Here is a 22288-nt window from a genome sequence, read left to right as displayed (position 1 = left end):
AAGTGTTATCACTTGTGTCACTTAAAGAATAAAATAGGTTTGATCATGTCTTTTATAGTTTTCATACAGTGCAGCAGAATACTTGCACCTGATGTTATCTTTCAAAAAGAATTATAGATTTTCATATCAAATCAATGTTTAAAGTTAAATTCTGCATTGCAGCAGAATTTTTTTTTTTAAATGAATTTTAAAGTTCATTTCCAAGTAGAATGGTGAGTTGCAGCATGTTATTCTCATCATTCGTTTTCGTCAGATAGATAGAAGTAAGTTAAGTTTTAGGTCTTTCGTTGTAATTAGCACATAGCTGTCAATCTGAGACCAAAGAAAATTAATTGCAAAGAGAGAAAGGTAGGCTGTCTTAGGATAATTTTTAAGAAGCTTGCAACCAAGTAAAGTGAATTGTAAGAATTATGTCCCCAACAGATTGGTAGAAATTTGTTTATGTGCAGAAAAATTTTCCTCTGATGCAAATTTCAAGAATTTATCATTCCAGTCTTTTTACTGCAAAATGATAAATTTACCATTCTTATGTAAATATGTTTACAATTGTATCATTACAGTACATGCATACATATAATGTAAATACGAGCTGTTCCTCTGTTCTGAATGCTGTGTAGAATTTAGAATGTAATCATCATTTTATAATAGCTGTTTGTTTTGTGATATTCTTTTAAATATTTGTTACATTTTGTCCTACTGTATAGAAATTGTTATACTTTTTATTAAATAAAAATCCTCTGATTAGGATGTTCTGTATTAGAAAACTGCCAATGCTATTGTTCATTATTATAGTAATTAGTGGGATTTAATAGTGATTCAGAATTGCAGTCTGGTTTTTATTACTGAAATTGATAATAATTTTTCTTTGTTAAAGAGATTTCAGTGTATAAGAACCTTAAAAGTCCTGTTAATTATATAACTTCATTATGTACTGTTATACACCTGATTCAAATGTTGGTTGAAGAAAGTGCTAGAAGAATTGGTCTTGATGTTTATCTTGGAGATCAACATACAAAGTTAACATAATCCAATAATTTAAATGCATTTATTTAGAGAAGTCTTATGTAGAGTAGTAAAAATAAGATACATATATAGAACAGCTTAATTAATTGTAACTTACAAACATTTTTTTGAAATATATCTGAAAACTGGTTACCAAATTCTAAAAATTTAACGTTACAATTTCGAGTGTAATAATAAATACAGAAAACAATTCTTAGCATTCTGCCACCTTTTGTCTTGAAATATATATGTTTGAAAGACAAAAACTAATTAAACATAATCACAAAATTTAGCGATGTATAAAGAAAGAGTGTTTCTGACTACAGAATTCTTAAATTAGTATTTATGAAACATGTTACATAACAGTCCTTACAAGTCCTTCTAAGTGCTTATATTTGATAATAAATTATAAAGTCCCTTATAGGTGCTTACTTTTTCTCTAAGCACTAATTTTTTGGTTTCTGGTGCAGTTTTTTTTCCCACCCTCTTTTAAATGAATGCCAATTTCTTTTCTGTATCAAAGTCAAAACTAAATAAACAACTTTCCTTTTTTATCTGGAGCATCAGATGGTGAGTCATACTCCTGAAAATAGCTTTTCTCCACATTAAAGTAACCTTTGATTTGCACAAGTAAAGATAGATGCGTCTTGTTCTATTACTCGAAGAATTGTGAAAGGATTAGAAGATTCCAGTAAATTCCATATTCATTTCCTCCCACCCACAGACTATAAACGTTTGAATTTCTATCAATATTTTAATAATTTGCATTTTCATTCCACATGGTCAGTTCATATTGACGTTTATTATGCTTGTTAAAGCACATGTATGAATATTTATACAGTCAAAAGTTGTTAATCCGGACTCATCAGGACTTCGGCGATTCTGGATTATAGATCATCAGTTTAAATCTGGTAAGATGGCATGCAGAAATTATAAAATTAAAAATATGAAACTGTAATTTATGAAATAAAGGACAATTATGATCTAAAGGGTATCAAAATTTATTAAAAAAAAGCTTAATATTTATTTGTTTACTTTATTAAACATTTCTTTCAATGTAAGCTGTTTAAGTTGCTTCGTTTTTTGTACTAATACTTTCTCTTTAATTCTGTAAACAGACATAATTTCTTCTTCAGTTACAAAGTTCCGCTGTTCAAGTCCTATAATTGCTGTGTTGAGAATACCGACTAATTTGTCAATTGAAATTTTTTTGTTGTCAATAACCTCTTCACTATCGGAAGCGAATTATAATGACAAGGAATTTGATTTAAATCATATCAAAGACGGAGTACATTGAGATGAAAATACTACATTTAGTAAGGAATTATAAGCCAAATAAAATAAAAACATCTGGCCTGAAGATAAGGATAGTGCTGACTGTTGAGATATTTGTAATCGCATTCTTACTGGTTAAAAGGAAGTATAGCTTTCTGTCACGTCCGATACATTCATTAGGTTTCAGCCAGGTCTGAGTTATTCTGAAATTTAAATCTCATTCCATGTTATTTTTGATTGGTTATTTATTGTGTCTTGTTTATGATTTGTTAAACCGTGATCTGTTCTAAAGTTATATATATGACCTCTGTAACTGCTTATCGCTGCTTGTATAATTCTGCTTGTACTTACTTATCTGTGCTTGTGCTTTTCTCTGCTTGCTTGTATGTCTTGGCATGTAACTCTGTGTGTATCTCTGCATATCTCAGTAATAAATATTTGTTTTGCCAACCACAGCATTTTCTATGTTTAACAGCAGAGTGTGGTTCCTTCAAAAGTTAGAATTTGCTGATATTTTCCCTAATTGAACCTTCAGTGTAATAATTTATCGTTCATGTGATTTTTAATTTGGTGTTTCGTGAATGATGGCTTTTTTTGAAAGTGAAAGGGAAGCTATTGGTGTAGCACCATTTGACGGTGTTAATAACTTTACTGTTTGGTGTCGGAAAGTTCAAGCAGTATTTACAGCAAGGGAATTGGATACATTTTTGGAAACAGAAGCAATTGTGGACAGAGTTGCAGATGTTTTGAAATCAAAAAAGGCTTATACCTTAATACTTGCGCTTCTAAGTGATAATGTTATTGCTTCTCTTCAACGTGAAAACACAGAATGTCTTTGCCAAAGGAATATGAAAATATTAAGGCATCTCTAGAAAATCAGTCAAGGGATAATTTGAGTTTAGATTTTGTTACAAGTAGAATTACTGATTGTGAATTTCTTATGTTTGATTATAAAAATGAAAATACCGAATACGGATAACTCTGTTTCTATTAGTGCTCGTAAAGAATTGTTTTGTGATTATTGTAAAAGAAAAGGACATTCTGTTAAATTTTGTAGAAAAAAGAACTGTGGGAAAACTGGTCATTTCAAAAGTGAATGTTATGATAATTCTAAAAAGCAGGCAAATTCAAATGGTAATAAGTATGCATTCCCTGCAGTATCTTTTATGGCTGGAAATCTTGTGCATGATCAATTTATTATTGATTCTGGTGCAACTTCTCATATGTCTTCTCACAAGGAATGGTTTACCTCAATTAATATAAGACTGGAACTGTTAAGTGTGCGTCTAAGTCGGCGGTTTTAGAAGTGGATGGAATTGGTGATATTTGCGGTAAAACTAAGAATGGTGTTGAAATAATGTTAAAAGATGTTCTTTACGTTCCAAAATTAAACGGACAATTAATTTCTGTCAAAAATATTGAAGCAGCAGGTTTGAGCGTAATTTTAAAAAATGAAATAGTTTATATTGAAAACAAAAACAAGCGTTTTGGATTTGGATATTTGGACAAATGCAGACAATATTTTAGTTATTTTTCACCAAATTTATTTACAGCTTTAGTAGTAAAGAATGATGATTTATGGCACAGAAGATTAGTACTGCTGTGATCAAAAATTAAAACTAATGAATCTTCTTGCAAAAGAATCCTTTTGTGAAGTATGTGTTCGTGCCAAACAAAGTGCTTTGCCTATAGGAAAGGGTCCTCGCATAAAAGAATCCAAACCGCTTATAACTATACACACTGATATATGTTTTCCAATAGAACCTCAAACACTCCATGGGAAAAGTATTTCATGACTATAATTGATGACTACTCGCGATTTATGGAAATCAAATTACACTCAAACCTGCTGCTTCAATATTTTTGACAGAAATTAATTGTCCGTTTAATTTTGGAATGTAAAGAACATCTTTTAACATTATTTCAACACCATTCTTAGTTTTACCGCAAATATCACCAATTCCTTCCACTTCTAAAACCGCCGACTTAGACGCGCACTTAACAGTTCCAGTCTTATATTAATTGAGGTAAACCATTCCTTGTGAGAAGACATATGAGAAGTTGCACCAGAATCAATAATAAATTGATCATGCACAAGATTTCCAGCCATAAAAGATATTGCAGGGGATGCATACTTATTACCACTTGAATTTGCCTGCTTTTTAGAATTATCATAACATTCACTTTTGAAATGACCAGTTTTCCCACAGTTCTTTTTCCTACAAAATTTAACAGAATGTCCTTTTCTTTTACAATAAGCACAAAACAATTCTTCATGCTTAAAAGAAAAAGTGACATTGCTAATGAACTCAAACTATTCTTTAAATTGAATCCCACTGTTACAAAACTGCGCTGTGACAATGCTTAAGAATATGTCAGTGGAGAATTGCATGAAGTTGCTAAAAGAGCAGGTGTAAAAATAGATCCTGCACCTCCCTATACACCTTTTCTAAATGGTGTTGCTGAACAAGCAAATAGAACTGTACTGGAAAAAGCTAGAGCAATGATACTTGAGGCAAAATTGCCAAAATTCCTTTGGGGAGAAGCAGTACGTACGGCTGCTTACATAAATAATCGACTCCCAAATAGTTCAACTGACAATCGTGTTCCTTATTTTCTGAAGTATGGTGGAAATCCTGATTTAACAAACATGTGTGTATTTGGCTGTGATGCTTATACTTTAGTCCCACCATCGCAAAGAAAGAAACTAGATGAAAAATCTCTCAGAATGATATTTGTAGGTTATTGCACAATGGGATATCATTTAATGATTCCAGAAACAAGACGCATCATTGTTTCCAGAAATGTTAAATTTAATGAAGAAAAGAAGAAAGTAAAAATCAAAAATATATTTCCGATAATTCTGATTTGAGTGAAAATGACAATGATGACATTCAAAATGAAGACAAATCAATTTCAGACACTGATAATGGCGAATTAAATGTTGCAAATAAGAAGGAAGAACAAAGAAAATCTTCAAGAGAAAAGAAACAGCCAGTTAGGTATCCTGATCCTGAGATTTGCCAAGTAATGTTTGCACGACAAGCACTCTGACATTTGAAGATATTATAAATGTACCACAAGTAGATCAAGAACCATGGAAAAGAGCTATGGACGAGGAAATGAAATCTATGGAAGGTAACGATGTCTGGGACCTACAAAGTTTACCCCCTGATAAAAGAGCCATTTCCTGCAGATGGGTTCTACGTAAAAAAACGAGATGGAACTTACAAAGCCAGGCTTGTTGCTCGTGGCTGTATGCAAAAGGAAGGCATAGATTATACAGACACGTTTTCTCCAGTGATTAATATGTGCTCTTTACGTTTAATCCTGGTAATTATCAATAATGAAGGTCTGCAAATTTTTACTTCAGATGTCAAGACAGCTTTCTTGAATGGTAAGTTAGAACGGTAAGATGAAATCATCTACATGGACCGGCCAAAAGGATATGATGATATGAGTGGTAAGAAATGTAAACTTAAAAAGAGTTTATATGGTCTTAAACAGTCTCCTCGACAATGGTATCAGAAATTTCTTAATTTTGTTAAATTAGATTTTAAGTAATTGGACTCTGAACCATGTATTTTTATCAGAAATCTAAATTGTAAGAAAGTAATTATTGCTCTTTATGTAGATGACTTATTAATTGCAGGTTCCGATGTAAAAGAAACAAATATTATAATATCATTGTTCTCTAGTGAATTTCAAATGTCAAAATCTGAAAGTATCTCAGAATTGTTAGGCATTAGACTGAAATTTGAGTCTGGTTGTTTATATTTAGATCAGAAACCATATATTGAAAAATTACTTGATAAATTTAAAAAGTCTGATTGTAAAACAGCCCAAACTGCCATTGAACCAAAATCTACAGCAGCTGATTTTCAGAAAGGAAATGCATTTCATGGCCCATACAAAGAATTAATTGGATCTTTACTTTACTTAGCATATATTACAAGGCCAGATATTGTTTTTTCAGTAAATTGCTTAAGCCAACTGCAGGAGCATCCTACTGATGTTGCCTGGTGTGCTCTAAAATGAATTCTTAGGTACTTGAAAAACACCTTGAATTTAAAATTGATATACAAAAAGGGTGATTTGGAAAGGACAAACTTGTGTTTGTATGTAGATGCAGATTGGGGGGGGGGAAGATAATCAAGATAGGAAATCAATTACTGGTTATATTTTAAACTGTCCTATTATGTGGTGCTGTAACATGCAAAAGTGTATTGCACTTTCATCAACAGAAGCTGAAATAATTGCTTTATGTAAAGGTATTCAAGATGTTTTATGGATAAAAAATGTAGTAAATAAAATTTCCAATGTTAAAAATGTTTATATTTTTGAAGATAACCAGTCATGTATCAAAAGTATTGTTAATGAAAACTTTTCATTTAGGTTGAAACATATAGATATAAAATTAAAGTTTAATCATAAGACTGTTAAGGAAAATAATATTAGAATTGAATATGTACAATCAGGTTTACAAATTGCAGATATGTTAACTAAGGCTTTGTCCGAAACAAAATTCTATGAACTGTTATCATTAAGCTGTTTAAAAATTGTGTAATTCTTCTATGTTTTGTATAATGTGCAATTAAGGGGTGTTGAGATATTTGTAATCGCATTCTTACTGGTTAAAAGGAAGTATAGCTTTCTGTCACGTTCAATACATTCATTAGGTTTCAGCCAGGTTCGAGTTATTCTGAAACTTAAATCTCATTCTATGTTATTTTTGATTGGTTATTTATTGTGTCTTGTTTATGATTTGTTAAACCATGATCTGTTCTAAAGTTATATATATGACCTTATGTTATTTATTGTGTCTTGTTTATGATTTGTTAAACCATGATCTGTTCTAAAGTTATATATATGACCTCTGTAACCCCTTATTGCTGCTTGTATTATTCTACTTGTACTTACGTATCTGTGGTTGTGCTTATCTCTGCTTGCTTGTATGTCTTGGCATGTAACTCTGCGTGTATCTCTGCATATCTCAGTAATAAATATTTGTTTTGCGAACCACGGCATTTTCTATGTTTAAAACTGACAGATCAACTTCCAATTCATTGCGTGCCACGGCGCCCCCCCCCCCCCCCCCCCGCCATGTGATATTGATAAACAGGTTTCGGAATGGTTAGAAAAACAAAGGATATGCCTTTATCCATTTTTTTCAGCAATTCCACTTTTTGTTTAATGGACTTCGAAACATACTTTCTCTTTGTAGATCCTTTACATATTAGTAAATATATATCGAAAATTCTATTTGACATAATCGAAAGTTCAAGCTTACTTTTACAAAATTGCTCTAACAGTCTGCAAAAAATAATAAGCCGGATCCAATTCGAAGATTAAGGAACAACGCAATCTGCAACATTAACTGAACTAGATAATTTTAGCTTAGCTTATACTGTCCGTTGTACATTAAACACACATGCGTAAACATATTATGTGCATGTGCACACGCATATTCACAGCCGTAAAGGGTGTCAGCGCGACGCATGCACAGAAAGTTTGTAGCTTTGAGGTCCGGATTATAGATCATTCCGGATTATGAGTGTCCGAAAAAATGACTTTTGACTGTAATAATGTATTTGCAGTAAATGAAGTATAGATTAACTTCAAAAATGGGTAAGTGTGTTTTTAACACAGATTGCCTTTCTAAGGAAGAATATTCTAAATGGCTTAAACAATGCGAAAATAATCGCAAGGCCATGTGTTACTGGTGTAAAACTGAAATCGACATAGCAAGCATGGGAGAGTCTGCTTTAAAGTGTCACATGGATCGTAAGTTATTTTTTTTCTATTTAATTATTATTAACTCTAATGTGTGAAATTGAAACCTCCCATGGACTGCTGATTTAATTATTTTTAAAATTTTCATTTCCTGCTTTCGAAAAGTTTTTTGTACTATTATTCATATACTATATCCCTCTTCCTATTATTTATGTATTTGACGCATATCTTCAAAGTTAGGAATTTTGGGCTTACATATTTATTATTTTTTTTAATTATTTTTATTATTATTGCCAATGCATTATACAGTACGGAAGTGAGGGGTCCTAAGATTCTGGTTCCTCGTCTTTCTCCAAAAAATCTCAAATATTCAAACCGTTAGTTTGCAGCAAAACAAGCAATGGATATTTTTTTCTTTTGAGGGGGGGGTCACTTTCCAATTTGAATTGAATAGGACTAAAGGTTCTGTGGTCTACCAACCCAAGTGAAGAGAGATTCTATTCGAGAAATTTAAGTCTGTTGCACATATCAATTAGAATGAAAGAAAGGAAAGAGAAATCTAGAGTGTTAGAAAAAACTCTAGATTTGTCTCTTTCTTTCCCTTTATTTAGTTTTTTTATTCTCTGAATACAGGCAACTGTTGATTCTGACTGCGTAATATCACGTGCGGAAGAAATAAGGCATGCATATTGCACAATAAAGTTTGCTATATTTTGCAAAAATAATTAGTTTTGGTATTGAATCTGGAATTTGTAAATGAACATTTAAAAGAGTTTTACTGTGCCTGCTGAGCAGAATTTTCTTCAATTTCGTTGGACTGTTTTTATTATGTGTATAAATATATTTTTACAATTTATATGTTTACAGAGATAATTGGGCTACAGATCATAATTTTTTTTTTTTTTTTTCCCTAATCAAGAGCAACATTTGTTATCTATTGAATGTTAAATTAAGGTCTTCATGATATTTTGTATTCTAAATATTGTGAAGTTACGAAAGATACAAAAATATTCTTAAAAATTATATTTAATGCACATATCAAAATGTCAAAAGTATTATTTAGCCGAAAAGTCTAAAAAAAAAGGCTACAGTCTACACCTCATTTTCCAGTTACGCTTGATGATCCAGAATTTTCAGATATTCGGCAATTTCCGAGCATACTAATTAGTTAAGCTTTTACTGTACAAAGGATAACTGCATGAAGCAATTTCCTTCTGATTTCAGAAATATTCCTGTTTTTGTTTACTTATTTGTACTTAAATTACTTTGCAATATCGGTTAAGGGTACTATCACATTATGAAAATTTAGAAAATCTTCAGAATTTTGATTTAAGTTAAATTATTTAATATTATATTAATATGAGTGGCAAAATAAATAAATGTACTACAACTTCTATTTATTTCTAGGTGGCCGGCATAAAAAATTTCTGAAAGGGCTATTGGTGGAATAAGCTTTTTCCCCAAATCAAATGTTGTTAATAATGCAGCTTCCAGTCCCCCAAGTGTTATTTGTGCTTTGTGAAATCCAGATAATTTAGATGATGCTGTAGGAGCTTCAAAAGAGGTTTTGGATGCTGAAATTTGGTGGTGTTTGAAAGTGGTGACAAGGCATCACTCTTATAGATCTCGCAGTGAAATGGGCAAACATTTTTCAAGTATGTTCCCTGACAGTGTTATATCATGACGCTTTTCTTGTAATGAGAGAAAGCTTACTTATCTCTGCCATTTTTGATTAACACCTTATTTTCAGAGTCTCATGTATGACAAATTTATGACTCTGTCCCACTTTACCTTTTTATTTGACAAGACTTTGAATAAAACAAATTAAAAAAAGCAATTAGATTTGCATATCAGATATTGGCAGTGTGGCCAAAATAAAGCTGTAACTTAATTTTTGACCTCTGTTTTCATGGGACATGCAACAGCTGCTAATATTTTTGAAAGTTTCCAAATGGCAGCTAAAAAACTAGATATGAAAAAGCTGCTAATAATAAGTATAAATGGATCAGCCATAAATTTGAAGTTTTATGAAACCCTCCAACGTGAGTTGAAAAAGGAATATGACATTGAATGTATATCTGTTGGTAGTTGTGGCTTGCATATTTTGAACAATGCTTTCCATAAAGAAGCATCCACTATGAGCTGGGATATACCTTCTATTTTAGAAGTGCTGTACTATCTGTTCGAAGATTCTCCAGCACATCAAGAAGATGTTTTAACAGCGTGTATGCATAAGACTTTGCTATTGAAATTTTGTAACCATAGGTGGCTAGAGAATGCACCAGTATGTTTACAGGCTTTTGAAATGTGGGAAGATATAAAGAGTTATGTCAAGCTAATTGAGAATGGAAAATATGCAAAAATAACTTGAAAATCATATGAAATAATAAGAGATGCAATTAAAGACAAATTAATGCCTGTAAAATTCCCCCCCCTTTTTTTCCCATTTGTGTAGCTGAATTGGTCCTTTTAGGAACTGTACCAAAGTAATGAACCACATTTTTTTTATTATTTATTTATTTACACAAATTAGTAAAGCAACTTTTGCAGGAATTCAAAATTCTAAAAGGAGAGTACATGTTAAAAAACAGTTCATCACAGATATAGTTGAGTAACTTTAATTTTTCTGAGAAAGGTATTGTTAATGAAATAAGCAAAATTAGTTTAGGATTTAGGGCTGATAAGCTCTTGCAAGAACTAAATACTAAAAAGGAAATCATGAATAAAGGGTACCTGTCTCATAAACATGACTCACAAACTTTTATTTTACAGCTACTTGGAAAGCTGATGGAGAATGTACTGTTAATTGTTCACTAATTTGAAATGCTATTTCTGTGAATGAAAAGTATATTGATGCATTTTTCCCAAACAAATCACATTTCAGAAGAAGAATGTGATAACATTATTTTGGAATATTCTGATTTCTTCAAAAATTTTGTCCAGCCATAGCTTACAGTATTTAAAATATATGCTGGTGAAACAAGTGAGATTAGATACTTTTTTGCACACATTCATTAATGAAAAATACTTCAAGTTATGGGAAACATTTAAAATGACCTTTTTTCTTTCTCATGGGCAAACCTCTGTTGAACAAGGATTTAGTATCAATAAAAATATAGAAACAGAAAATCTGGGAAAAAATTCATACATTACCCAGCGCATAGTTTGTGATTATGTAAAACATGCTAGTGGGATATACAATGTATCAATTATGAAAGAGATAAGTGTGGCAGCTTCATCAGCATATTCACAGTATCAGTTAAAGAAATTATTTAAGTTAAAAAAAATAAAAAGGAGGAATCAACAGATGAATTGATTTCTCTTAAAGGAAGGAAATTTCTCTTAGAAAGAGAAGTTAAATGCTTCAAAATAAAGCACATGAACTTGCTGAAGTTGCAAGAGACTTAATCTTTTATCTAATGAAATGTTAAAAATTATTTGTGAAAATCGAACCCTATTAAGAGAACTGGATTCAGACATTGATGAAAAGAGACAAAAAGTATTTGCCTGATATGATATTGATATATAATGATAGAATTTTTCACTCTGTCAGCAGATTGTATCACTTAGTGCTGTAATCTACCATGAATCCTTTATCTTATGTAATTTTAATTCACTGCTCTTGCAGAACTAAGTCAACATTTTAGTATCTATACAAGCGTGTAATGTTTTCACGTTTGTTGCAAATATATAGTTTTAAATTGTGTAAATTATAAGTAGTAAGGGCATCAAAGACATGCTTTACATTTTAATAAAAAATCGAAATTCAATTGTAGGTAACTTCATTATGCATAATTTGTCTGTAGCTCTAGGTATGATATTGCATGCAGACTCATGAACCTGATAGGAAGTATAATTTCTGCATACAATAGTGAATTCCCAAATGAAGCTTGCATGAAGAGGAACATTTTCTGGTTATCTAAATATTGGATAGTGAAAGTCAACAGATATTCTTTATTAAAGAACACTTTTGAACTACTTCAGCAGATTTATTATTGGACTGCTTAATATGTTGTTTGCTGGAAAAAAAATAGTTGTGAATAAAATAAGAAAAAGGCTGTGCTTAATGTTTATGCAAAATGATCTGTTCTTTCAAAATCTGTTACTTGGGTGCTGATACATTGTCACTGTGCATGATAAAGAATAGATTTAAAAAAATGAAGCATTTTTAATCCTTTTTGTACTGTTATGTTAATTTTTAAAAAATTAAATTATTATTTGATTGTTTTCCTCTATGAATATTAGTGTGAATCAGCTGAATTATTGCATTACTCAAGTACAGTGCTATACAAGTGTTACATAGAACCAGGGGAAAAGTAAGCGTAGACACACATTGTTGCACAAATCGCATTTATTGATGGCACAACACACAAATAATAAAACACAGAATACTGGAAAATACAGACAGTACGAACAGCTAGGACTTATGTATATGCTTCGCATCATAAGGATGCCAACTAGCTCTGAATTTGGCATGAGCATAAAACATCGTTAACATACTGGGGCCCGATGGCCTTTTAGGACATCGAACATTAAAGCATTACATTAAATAAATATACATACCTATGGAGTTTAACAGATCATTAAATGTAACACTTATACAAACTCAGCATAGTGAATGAGCCGTTTTCCACATAAATCAGTAATGTAGAAATAATCTAAACTACAAAACCAAACAAAACTTAATTAAAATCATAATAAAGAAATGAAGTAATATATATATATATATAGTTCAGTTCTCAGTCATTAGTAATACCGGTTTGTGTATGGGCCTAATTAATTCACCACTGGCAGTTTTTAATTTGACGACTCGAATCTTTTCATTACTGCTGAGATAAGCTTGTGTAATTCGAGCCATTCTCCACTTTAAGGGAGGTAGGTTGTGCTCTTTAATCAACACTAAATCTCCAGCTTTCATGTTAGTCATGGATTTCCTCCATTTATTTCTCAATTGTAAATGCATTAGATATTCTTTAGTGTGTGCGTGCAGATAAATCATTAGGATCATCTGAAACTGGAGTGAGGGGTTGGGAGTTCATCACTGCCTGTATTTCAGCAAGTTATGTATTGAACTCTTCGATGGTTAATATCTGCGAGCCAATCACTAAAACTATTCATATGGAATTTCATGGTTTTTACTGCAGCCTCCCAGAGGTCTCCAAAATGAGGGCAGAAGGAGCATTAAGTTTCCACTCAACCTTCTCATCTGCTAAGAAACTCCCAATGTTTTTTGAAGTCCCATCTGCAAGTCATTTTATGCACCTACATAATTTGATCCGCAGTCACTATAAATTATTTGTGTTTTTCCTATACGTGCAACCAATAGTTTTAGGGCACCAATAAACCGCTTGGAACTGAAGACACTGATAGCTTCCAGATGAATAGCTTTCGTGATGAAGCATACATATATCTTTGTTGGTTGTGTTCCTCTGTCGCATTTATAGTAAACTTGAAATGGGTCCAGCAAAATTGGTCCTGGTCCATGAAAATGGTCTTCCAACATTTATTGCAGATGCAGGAAGGTCACTCATAAGTTGTAGAGATAGTTCCCCACAATGACGAATGCAAATTACACAGTTTCTTTTAATTCTATGAATTACTGACCACTCCAATAATCCAATAATTTTGATGAAGGGCAGAATGCATCAATTGAGAACCTGCATGTAGATATTTTAAATGATAATAATTTATAAGTAAGTTCGTTATGTGATTGCTTTTTGGAAGAATAAGTGGATATTTAGTTTCTTCTGGCAAATTTGCATTTTTTAATCTTTCCCCAACTCTCACAAGTCCATCTTCATCAAAAAAAAGACTTAGCTGATATAACTTATTTGAGACATTCAAGGAACTACGGCTTTCTAGCCTAGTGATTTCATCATGACATTCAGAACTTTGAACTGCCTTAATTATAATTTTGTGAGCCTGATTAAGTTCTCTTGTTTTTAGGTAGGGTGACAGAATTTTAGATTTCCTGGAATTACCAATAAACCTCAAACACCAAGCTACAACCCTAAGCAATCGATTCCACAAAGAAAATTTATTCCACAATTCTTCAACTAAGCTTAACCTTACTGCCATGCTCTTAACTATGATCCCCATTTCCTCCTTTTCTGCGATAGCTTTATCCAACTGAGGTCCCTTTGACTGCATAGGACAACATTCCTTACTTTTGGGTAACCAGTGAGGTCCGTAAAACCACTTTTCACTCGAAATCAAACCTCCAACTGATATGCCCCTTGTCACTAAATCTGCCGGATTATCTTCAGACCTGCAGTGGAACCAACTTTTAAAATCTGTCTTTTCCTGCACCTCCTAAACACGATTAGCAACAAACTGTTTCCAACATTTAGCACTTCCCTTGGCCCAATATAAAGCTATTTCCGAGTCAGTCCAATATACCTGGTTAGTGATTAAATCTCGAAAAAGACTGAAAATATATTTTCCAACTCGAGCACGAATTAAAACTGCTTTATACTTCTTCCCCAAATCTCTTGTAACAAATGTTTTATTCTGACCACAAACAGAGCTGAAATACCAAATCGGTCAAAAACCATGGCTGCTACTTGCAGAACACCACGTTTATCTTCACGGAACTCAATTTATCTAGCAATGGTTTAACATCAAGGAAAAGAATAGGATTCATTCAAAATTCTCAGGAGTCCAATTCACACCTAGCACTTTCAGCTGTCTTTTACTATTCTCAACATTGAGATTATTCAAACCCCATAATCTCTCCAATTCCGGAGAGTTGGTTGGATCTCAATTTCCACAAGTTAAACCCACCTGCCTCTAAAATTGAGAGTGCATCATTTGATAATTTATGTGCCTCATTTGTATTTTCTGCACCAAAATATAAGTCATCCACATATAATGATGTATTTAGCATGCATACTGAATCAGGATTAGTTTTCTCATATTTCCTATTAATAGTACTAGTTAGTATAAAAGGTGAAATTTTGCAACCAAACGGTAACCTATTCATATGCATAATTCATATCTTTGCAATCATATTTCTTTATTATAAATGTAAAAAGTTATTTGCATCAACTTACGTTTAGTGAGTTGAGTTGTGTGGTTCATACTGAGCCATCATTTTTCAGATTATTCACTCTTGTTGTATGTTCACAAGTCATTCCATAAAAATTTTTAAAGGAAACTTTGTTATTGTTTTTGCTAGCTATCTTGATAGTTGTATTGAAAGAAATTATTACATATGTATGAACAATTAATGTAGTATTGTGTGTTTTGATGTAAATGTTGTTATATAAAATTAAGAATTTTGTTATATTATCATGTATAAGTATTATGTATGTAGAGGTCTTTCTTTGTATATGTGATTTGTATACTTCAATTGATGGCACATTTAGGGTAGGACTCTGTGTGTGTGTGTGTGGACAGGGATACAGTGAAACAGGTACATTGTACAGCACGGCCATAATTGTATCTGTAATTAATGCCTCGATTCAGTATTTTGATTATCGAGAAGCCAAAGAAAGAAATTTGTGATCCTCTTCAGCAATTTTGATCATTAAAAATGCTTTCTTGATATCCCCGTTAAACACAATTTTAAATTTCCTGAAATTCAGTAATACGAGGGCTGTTCAGAAAGTATCACGACTGAATTTATTATGCAAAACAGATTTTGAATCAATCTGCTTTGACATATGCTCCATTGGCAGTAACACACTTGGCCCAACGATGTTTCCAGTCCTCGAAACATTTCTGGAACTCCGACTTTGGGATGGCCTGAAGCTGCTGCGTCGAATTCTGTTTTATGGTCTCAGTGTCTTGAAACCGGTGTCCTTTTAAGGTGTAACAAGATTAGCTTTATGCTCTCAGAAAATGCAGTTTCTCGAAAACTTTCACAAAAATAGAATAATTATGTTATCCTCCTAACTCTAGCACAAATGTAACAACAATATTTCAAACTCAGAATCAGAATACTAATTTAGACTTGTAATAGTAAGTTCCTCTGCTTCTTTATGCAGTTTTTAAATCTTTAAAGGCTCTTAGGAGTATGTGGGCATATCACTGTAACTATTTTTGAAATACACCTCCAAGAATTTTTCACTTAGTTTGAATTTGGTTTAACGTTTGTTTACCAATTACTGTCTGGATGTGCCTGCCCTTCTAGAAAGTTATACATCGGTTTAGCAGTTATTTGTAGTGTTATTTATTATAAGATATGAACTTTGATAATTTTCCACCTGAGAAAATGGAAATTTTTTCCAAAGTGTGTTTAATTTATGAAAAATTGTGTGCTTGTGTGATTAATGTTAAATGAGCATAGTAATATTTAATCGCTCGGAAAAGTTATTTTTTACATATATATGTGTAATACTTACTTTTTAATTTTTTTTTTTTTTTTTTTTTTTTTTTTAAATTTCTAATTAGATCGCAGAAAAGCTGCAGTCAGCATTAGATCTTTACTACTCATAGGCTGCATTCCAATCAAGACAAATTTTGGTTGAGTCCTTCTTTATTCCATTGGTGCCATCTAGATGTCTAGTCTATTTTTTTATGTGCAGCTGCATTGGAACTACATACTTGTATTAACAAACTACATGAAATAACAGAATAAAATTATAGTTTATTATTCTGTATTAAATTGCATGTGCTAATTCATAAATATTTTAAGTGCACTTCTCTCTTTGGAAAGCAGTGTGTTACATTGCAGACAAAGTATTGATGGCGATGTTGTGCAACTAGTCATTTTTATTGAAATTTTCTTAAATTTTCTGATTCTTTCCTTTAAGTATTATTTTTAATTATAGGAAATTATCTCATGCTTGTTTTTACATATGAAGGTATTTCCGTTTTTTTTTTTTTTTTTTTTTTTTTTTTTTTGTTATACTTTGTTAATAATGTTAATTGTAAAGTGTTATTAATTGTATGTTTTTATTCTGTGCTTGTATGTTTTTATCCAGTGAATCTCGTACGTTATCTAAGTGCTTACATTTCATAAAGTGGATTTTTTAAGCATTTTAGAAAGCTGTTTTATTCAGTATAAAGGCATGAGAGCAGCTGCTATACAAGTTTCTTCAAATATATTCATGACAGATGTGCATTTCATTAACTTTCTCTTTTGTAGTGATTTTACATATAACTGCCAAATAACTATGGTTTGCTTTAACTTTGCTTCCCTTTTCAATCATGTCTTTAAGTTGTTAGAGAGAAGGATATTGTTTGTTATTAGACAGAAGGATATTGTTTGTTCAAAGTTCTTTAAATGTTATTTTTAAATGTTAAAAGTTATTTTTATGTTTGTTATCAAATATTTAGTCTGCTAAGTCTCATATTCAATGAATGAATTTTTAACTTTCTTTTAAGTTATAAAATATTATGACTGAAGATTAAGGTTTCTTGAAATGAAAGGGTGTATGAGCATGTTTTAAGTTTCAGTGTATTTTTAGATTGTGATATGTATTTTATACAATAAGTAGTTATAATTTTTAGTAGATCTCTTGTTTGCACTGACAATGGCATTCTTTTAATAATAAAATTTTAATTCCTTCAAGCTGGGTAAATGCAAGTTTTTTTTAGTTAAAATGTGCCATTTAATATAGTAAATTGAATTTATCAAGCATTTATATCCCTAGATGACTTTTTGTTACCATAAATAGTTCTCTAATGTGTATATATTGCTGAAAATCTACTTTTCTTTGAAAAGTGCATTTAGTTACCGTAATTTCCGGAAGAAAGGCCGCATCAGCGTAAACGCCGCACTCGAGAAAAATGGCGGGAAAAAAATTAAAATTACACAGAAACGCCGCAATAGATTAAATTGCGCGTGACATCGTCGTGGGCCGTATAGATGCAAAAACTCAACCTAAGTCCTGATATATGACATACCAGTTAAGAAAAATGCATGAAATGAAACCATAACTCAAAAATAAATTAAAGGTAAGAAATGTATAGCTTCTGTGCCGTTTAGAGACATTTTCAGAAATTTTCCGCTCCCTAATTAAAAACTATCCAACAAATACTTGTACCCAAACTGATGGGATCTGTATTTGGCAGAATGCCAAGAAAAATCCATTCATGCTGAAGGGGAAAGACGTCAGAGTTCGTTATTTCAAGGCAGGTGGAGTCGTGTCCGCCTTTGAAAAAAATTGCAGAAAAGGCAGGGGTGGGGAGAGAGGATGGGTACTGGAAGATTCATCGAATCACAGAGGAGAGAGACTATTCAAACTGATGAGAATGTTGATTTGAAAGGGGGAAGAATGTTATTGTTCTGAGATCTCGTTTAGGGTGAATAAGGCATGTAGGTCCGTTCAAGGGAAAGAATGTAAACAAAATAACGTTCGCAAAAAGCAACTGACAAGTCTTTTGTGTAGGAACAGCACCAGTCTATGCACAATGACAAGGCCATCCAAACTATGTACAATGACCATCATAGGAAATATTTTATTTTTAGTGCACCTAAACGCCGCATGGGTAGAAACGCCGCACCCGCTGAAAATTTGTTTTAAACACGTTAACGCCGCGGCGTTTCTTACGGAAATTACGGTATTTCATTTGAAAGTGACTCCATTTAACTGAAATTCTAAGTTCTCAAGAATTGTGATTTTTCCTTCTATATAGAGGATAAAAAAGTTCCTGACAGTAAAAAAATATATTTTAAAAAGACTTTATATGAACAGCAGTTTATAGGTCATTAATTGTTTTACGCATTAAGTAATTTTCAAAGAAATGTGCAAAACTGTATCAGGAATTTGCAAATTATGTTAATGTTGCTTCTTAAATTATTTTTTTTATTGAAAAAGTTCAAAAGTTGTGCATTTTCTAAATTCATCTAGTTAAAGCTAATGCTTTTAGAAATGGCTTTTCTTTTAGTGAATGTTCTATGTTGTTTTTAACTCTCTATTTTTGTAATTTTAAAAGTTTTTGAAATTTAATGTGTTAAAATTGCTAGAGTTTTTTTAATAACTTTTTAATACCAATTCTAAGAAGTTACAGAATATCTGCTGAAGTCTTTGCATTGTATTTATCATTCAATTAAATTAGTCCTTAAAAGCAAAATTATGCACTGCTGTATGTAATCTGATGTGAACACATCTATTCTGCTGTTTTGTTTATGATGTTTTAACAAAAAAATATATTTGATGTAATTCCTATGAAAAATATTCAATATTTAAAATGTTTCATTCACTGGAATCCTGCTAGCATTTTAAATGTTATAAAATAAGTTTTTTTGAACCATCATAAAAGTAATAAAATTATTTGTTTGAAATATATAAAATAAATATGCTATCAAACTGTACAGTATTTATATATGTTACCAGTGAAGCCATGTAGCATAAATACTACAAAGCTGCAATTGCTATAGCAATTAGTATTGAGTAGAGATATATATGTGTGTATCTGAATGCTCTACGTGATGTTTAACATGTTTTTGTTCTAAGTAAACAAATTTCTGATTCATCATTATTATTGCCGATATCTGGATGGATGCCAGTTGAGGGCCATATTCACCTCTCTGAAACTCATTCTGAATCATACAGAAAAGGCACATACCATGTTTAATACATTCCATACATATCAGATTAGAATATAAAAATTTTATATAAAAATTTCTAAATCATATAAGCTATTTGGATATTAGTGATTTGAGTTCTCACTATTTTCTGTGAAAAATGTTTCTTCAAAAGAATTTTAAACATGCTGAACATTCTTGTGCATTCCATTATTTTTTGTGTAATTTGTAATGAGTTTTGTGAGGTGACTGTCCATCTGATGCATAAAAACTGTATTAACATAAGGACTGTTGTTGTGTTGTTGCAGAAATTTATATTTTTCTGGTTCTACCATTAATTTAGCATGTTTGAATTTTTACATTTTACTGCATTGTTGAAGCATCTATTTTTATTATTTACAGTGATTGAAATGATATATTTCATTTTTTGTACATTTTTTTTAAACATTAACTTCTTCATGTAGTCAGTGCCTATACTGTTGTTGTGAAAGAAGGTATTACAATTATAGTACAAAAAATATAATTATATTGATAGCAATAGCATTATTCTGTTTATTATATATCGATGACAGAATGGCAAAAGTGAATCTGTGAAATTTGAAAAAAGGTAGATGCAAATTAAAATACATAAAAATAAAGGAGTTTATCATTGTTTTACTGTTGAAAGTCTATTAAACTGTCTATAAAATATTTGTGTTTATTCAATCTATACATCAGAATCAAAATTTCTTGTAACAAACTTTGGATTCCAATTTTGCATTTCTTTCACTTTATGCCATGGATCGATATATTTGTATATATTCATACAAGCAAAACTGTAACAGAAAATATATGTATGTGGAAGATAAAATAAATATGCATCCCAATGAAGCTATTACTGTTTTTTTAATTAAATCATTATATTCATATTATTATCATATGTATTAGGTAATTCTTGAAAACAATATGAATGATATTTTTTATTTCTGAAAATTAAATTAGCTTACTAAATATGGAGGTGGTATTTCTAAATTAGGCTTTAAGTTATATTTATCAGTTGCATATGTGTCTGCTATTCATGTTGCCTTCTAGCCGCATTCAAGAAAATGAGGTATTTTATAATAAATGAAACTTGATTTTAATAATGAGGGCTCATACTTAAAACAATCTCTTCTGGTTATCTCCGAGGAAAGTAAATAGCAAAATATTATCTGTTTCATATAGAGCATTGCAATGGAAGAAGATGCAATTAAATTTGCAGATGTTTGAAATACAGAGCTGTCACTTCTGTCAGCAGCAAATTCCGCAATCCAGATTGCCATCGATTTAAACTGAGCTTGGATAACAGATATGCATTCTTCATTCCATGTAGTTTCAGCTCTATGCCACAGTTCATCAGTTGTAATGACTGGCGAGTGGTATCATGACCGTATCTCAGTCACCCATGACCAGGTATTCTCTTTGGTTGAGAGATCTGAAGAATATATCGGATAGATCTACAGTCAAATACCCTGTATATTGAAGATCAGTACAAACATAGGTAACATGGTCATGCATTATCTTGTTAAAAAATCAAGTCAGACAGTCTTTCATTATAGAACACAGCCACGGGCCCCAATACATCGGAAATTTATTGGCAGTTGTACACATTACTGGTTATGCAAAGTAGACGTGATTGTGGTTGTACCCAATGGAATTCCATACCAACACTCTAGGTGCGAGCCCATATGACAATGACAAATTCCAGCTGGCACTATTTGTCCTCTAAAGTGGCTCTAAACATTGATACATCCCTCAGGATTCATCTGGATTCAACCGGGATTCATCTGAAAAAAGACGACGTAGTGCTACTCTTATGTTCGGTGTCCTTATTACATCTGGTTTGGTTGAGCACACAGTGTGCCCTAGGGCTTCAATTATATCGAAAAAGCTTTGATAAAAATTATGGTATGCCTTATGCCTCATGGCCCATCTTGTCCAGCAAAGGTCTAAATATTATTTTCGTCGACTTAAATCATATAGGGAGACTCGATCATATGAGTTTAACGTAGCCAAAAATGCAAATTTATTAACCACCAAAAGGTATAAATAGACTTTTATTTAAACATAGCCATTTAATAATACACTCTTTTGCAAAAAAATCGAAAGACTTGCTCGGTTGGTGAAAGGTCTGGTGACCTTACTGGCCAAGGAGGAGATAGTCCAGAGATATGCGAGTGGTATGTGGCCTGCCATTATATTATTGGAAAAGGCCCCAGGATGACGTGCCATGAAGGTTAATGCAACTGGCCACAGGATGCTATCAACATATCGTTTAGCTGTTAAAGATGTACGGAGGATGACTAAAGATGACCTGCTGTCATAAGAAATAGCACCCCATGCCATCACACCAGGGGTTATAGCTGTATGCCTTTGTAAAACAAAGGCTGATTGGGACCACTAGCCCCGTCCTCTCCAGACACGAACACAGTGGTCATCTGCTTCAAGAGTGAAGCGGGATTCATCGCTGAACACTATACGATACCAGTCTGATGACAGCCATGATGATCGTCTGCAACACAACTCCAGGCGACTCCGCCGATGTTGTGGGGTCAAAGGCAAACATCTTAAAGGCCTCTGTGAGCGTAACCCCATCTCAGACAAGCGCCGTGAGATGGTGGACGGTACCGCTGGAGGTATAGATGTGGCTGTAGTGTGTTGAATAGTCGACAATGATACCGTTGGGGGGTTTTGGGTCTGATGAACAATCACCCTATCTTGCTTTGCATTTGTGATCCTTGTCCTTCCAGAGCCTTTATTTCATCGGTAATTTCCTTGTATCAA

The 22288-nt window shown here is 32.1% G+C and overlaps 1 protein-coding gene across 6 annotated transcripts in view; it reads left to right on the top strand.

Annotated features, from left to right (window-relative positions):
• Positions 1 to 20356, top strand: part of LOC118200489 (sorting nexin lst-4-like) — a 200062-nt gene extending 179706 nt beyond the window's left edge. For all 6 annotated transcript variants that reach the window (XM_085809564.1, XM_085809562.1, XM_085809563.1 and 3 more), the window contains one exon: positions 16405 to 20356. In XM_085809564.1, coding sequence (XP_085665690.1) covers positions 16405 to 16449 — 45 coding nt within the window. In that variant the 3' untranslated portion in view covers positions 16450 to 20356. The remainder of the gene's footprint in view (positions 1 to 16404) is intronic.
• Positions 20357 to 22288: the final 1932 nt, after the last annotated feature.

This window comes from Stegodyphus dumicola, chromosome X2 (genome assembly GCF_044657685.1).
Source record: "Stegodyphus dumicola isolate Sdum_Otavi_A_Nest chromosome X2, ASM4465768v1".
Classification (NCBI taxonomy): domain Eukaryota; kingdom Metazoa; phylum Arthropoda; class Arachnida; order Araneae; family Eresidae; genus Stegodyphus; species Stegodyphus dumicola.
This window is presented reverse-complemented; position numbering and strand designations above follow the sequence as displayed.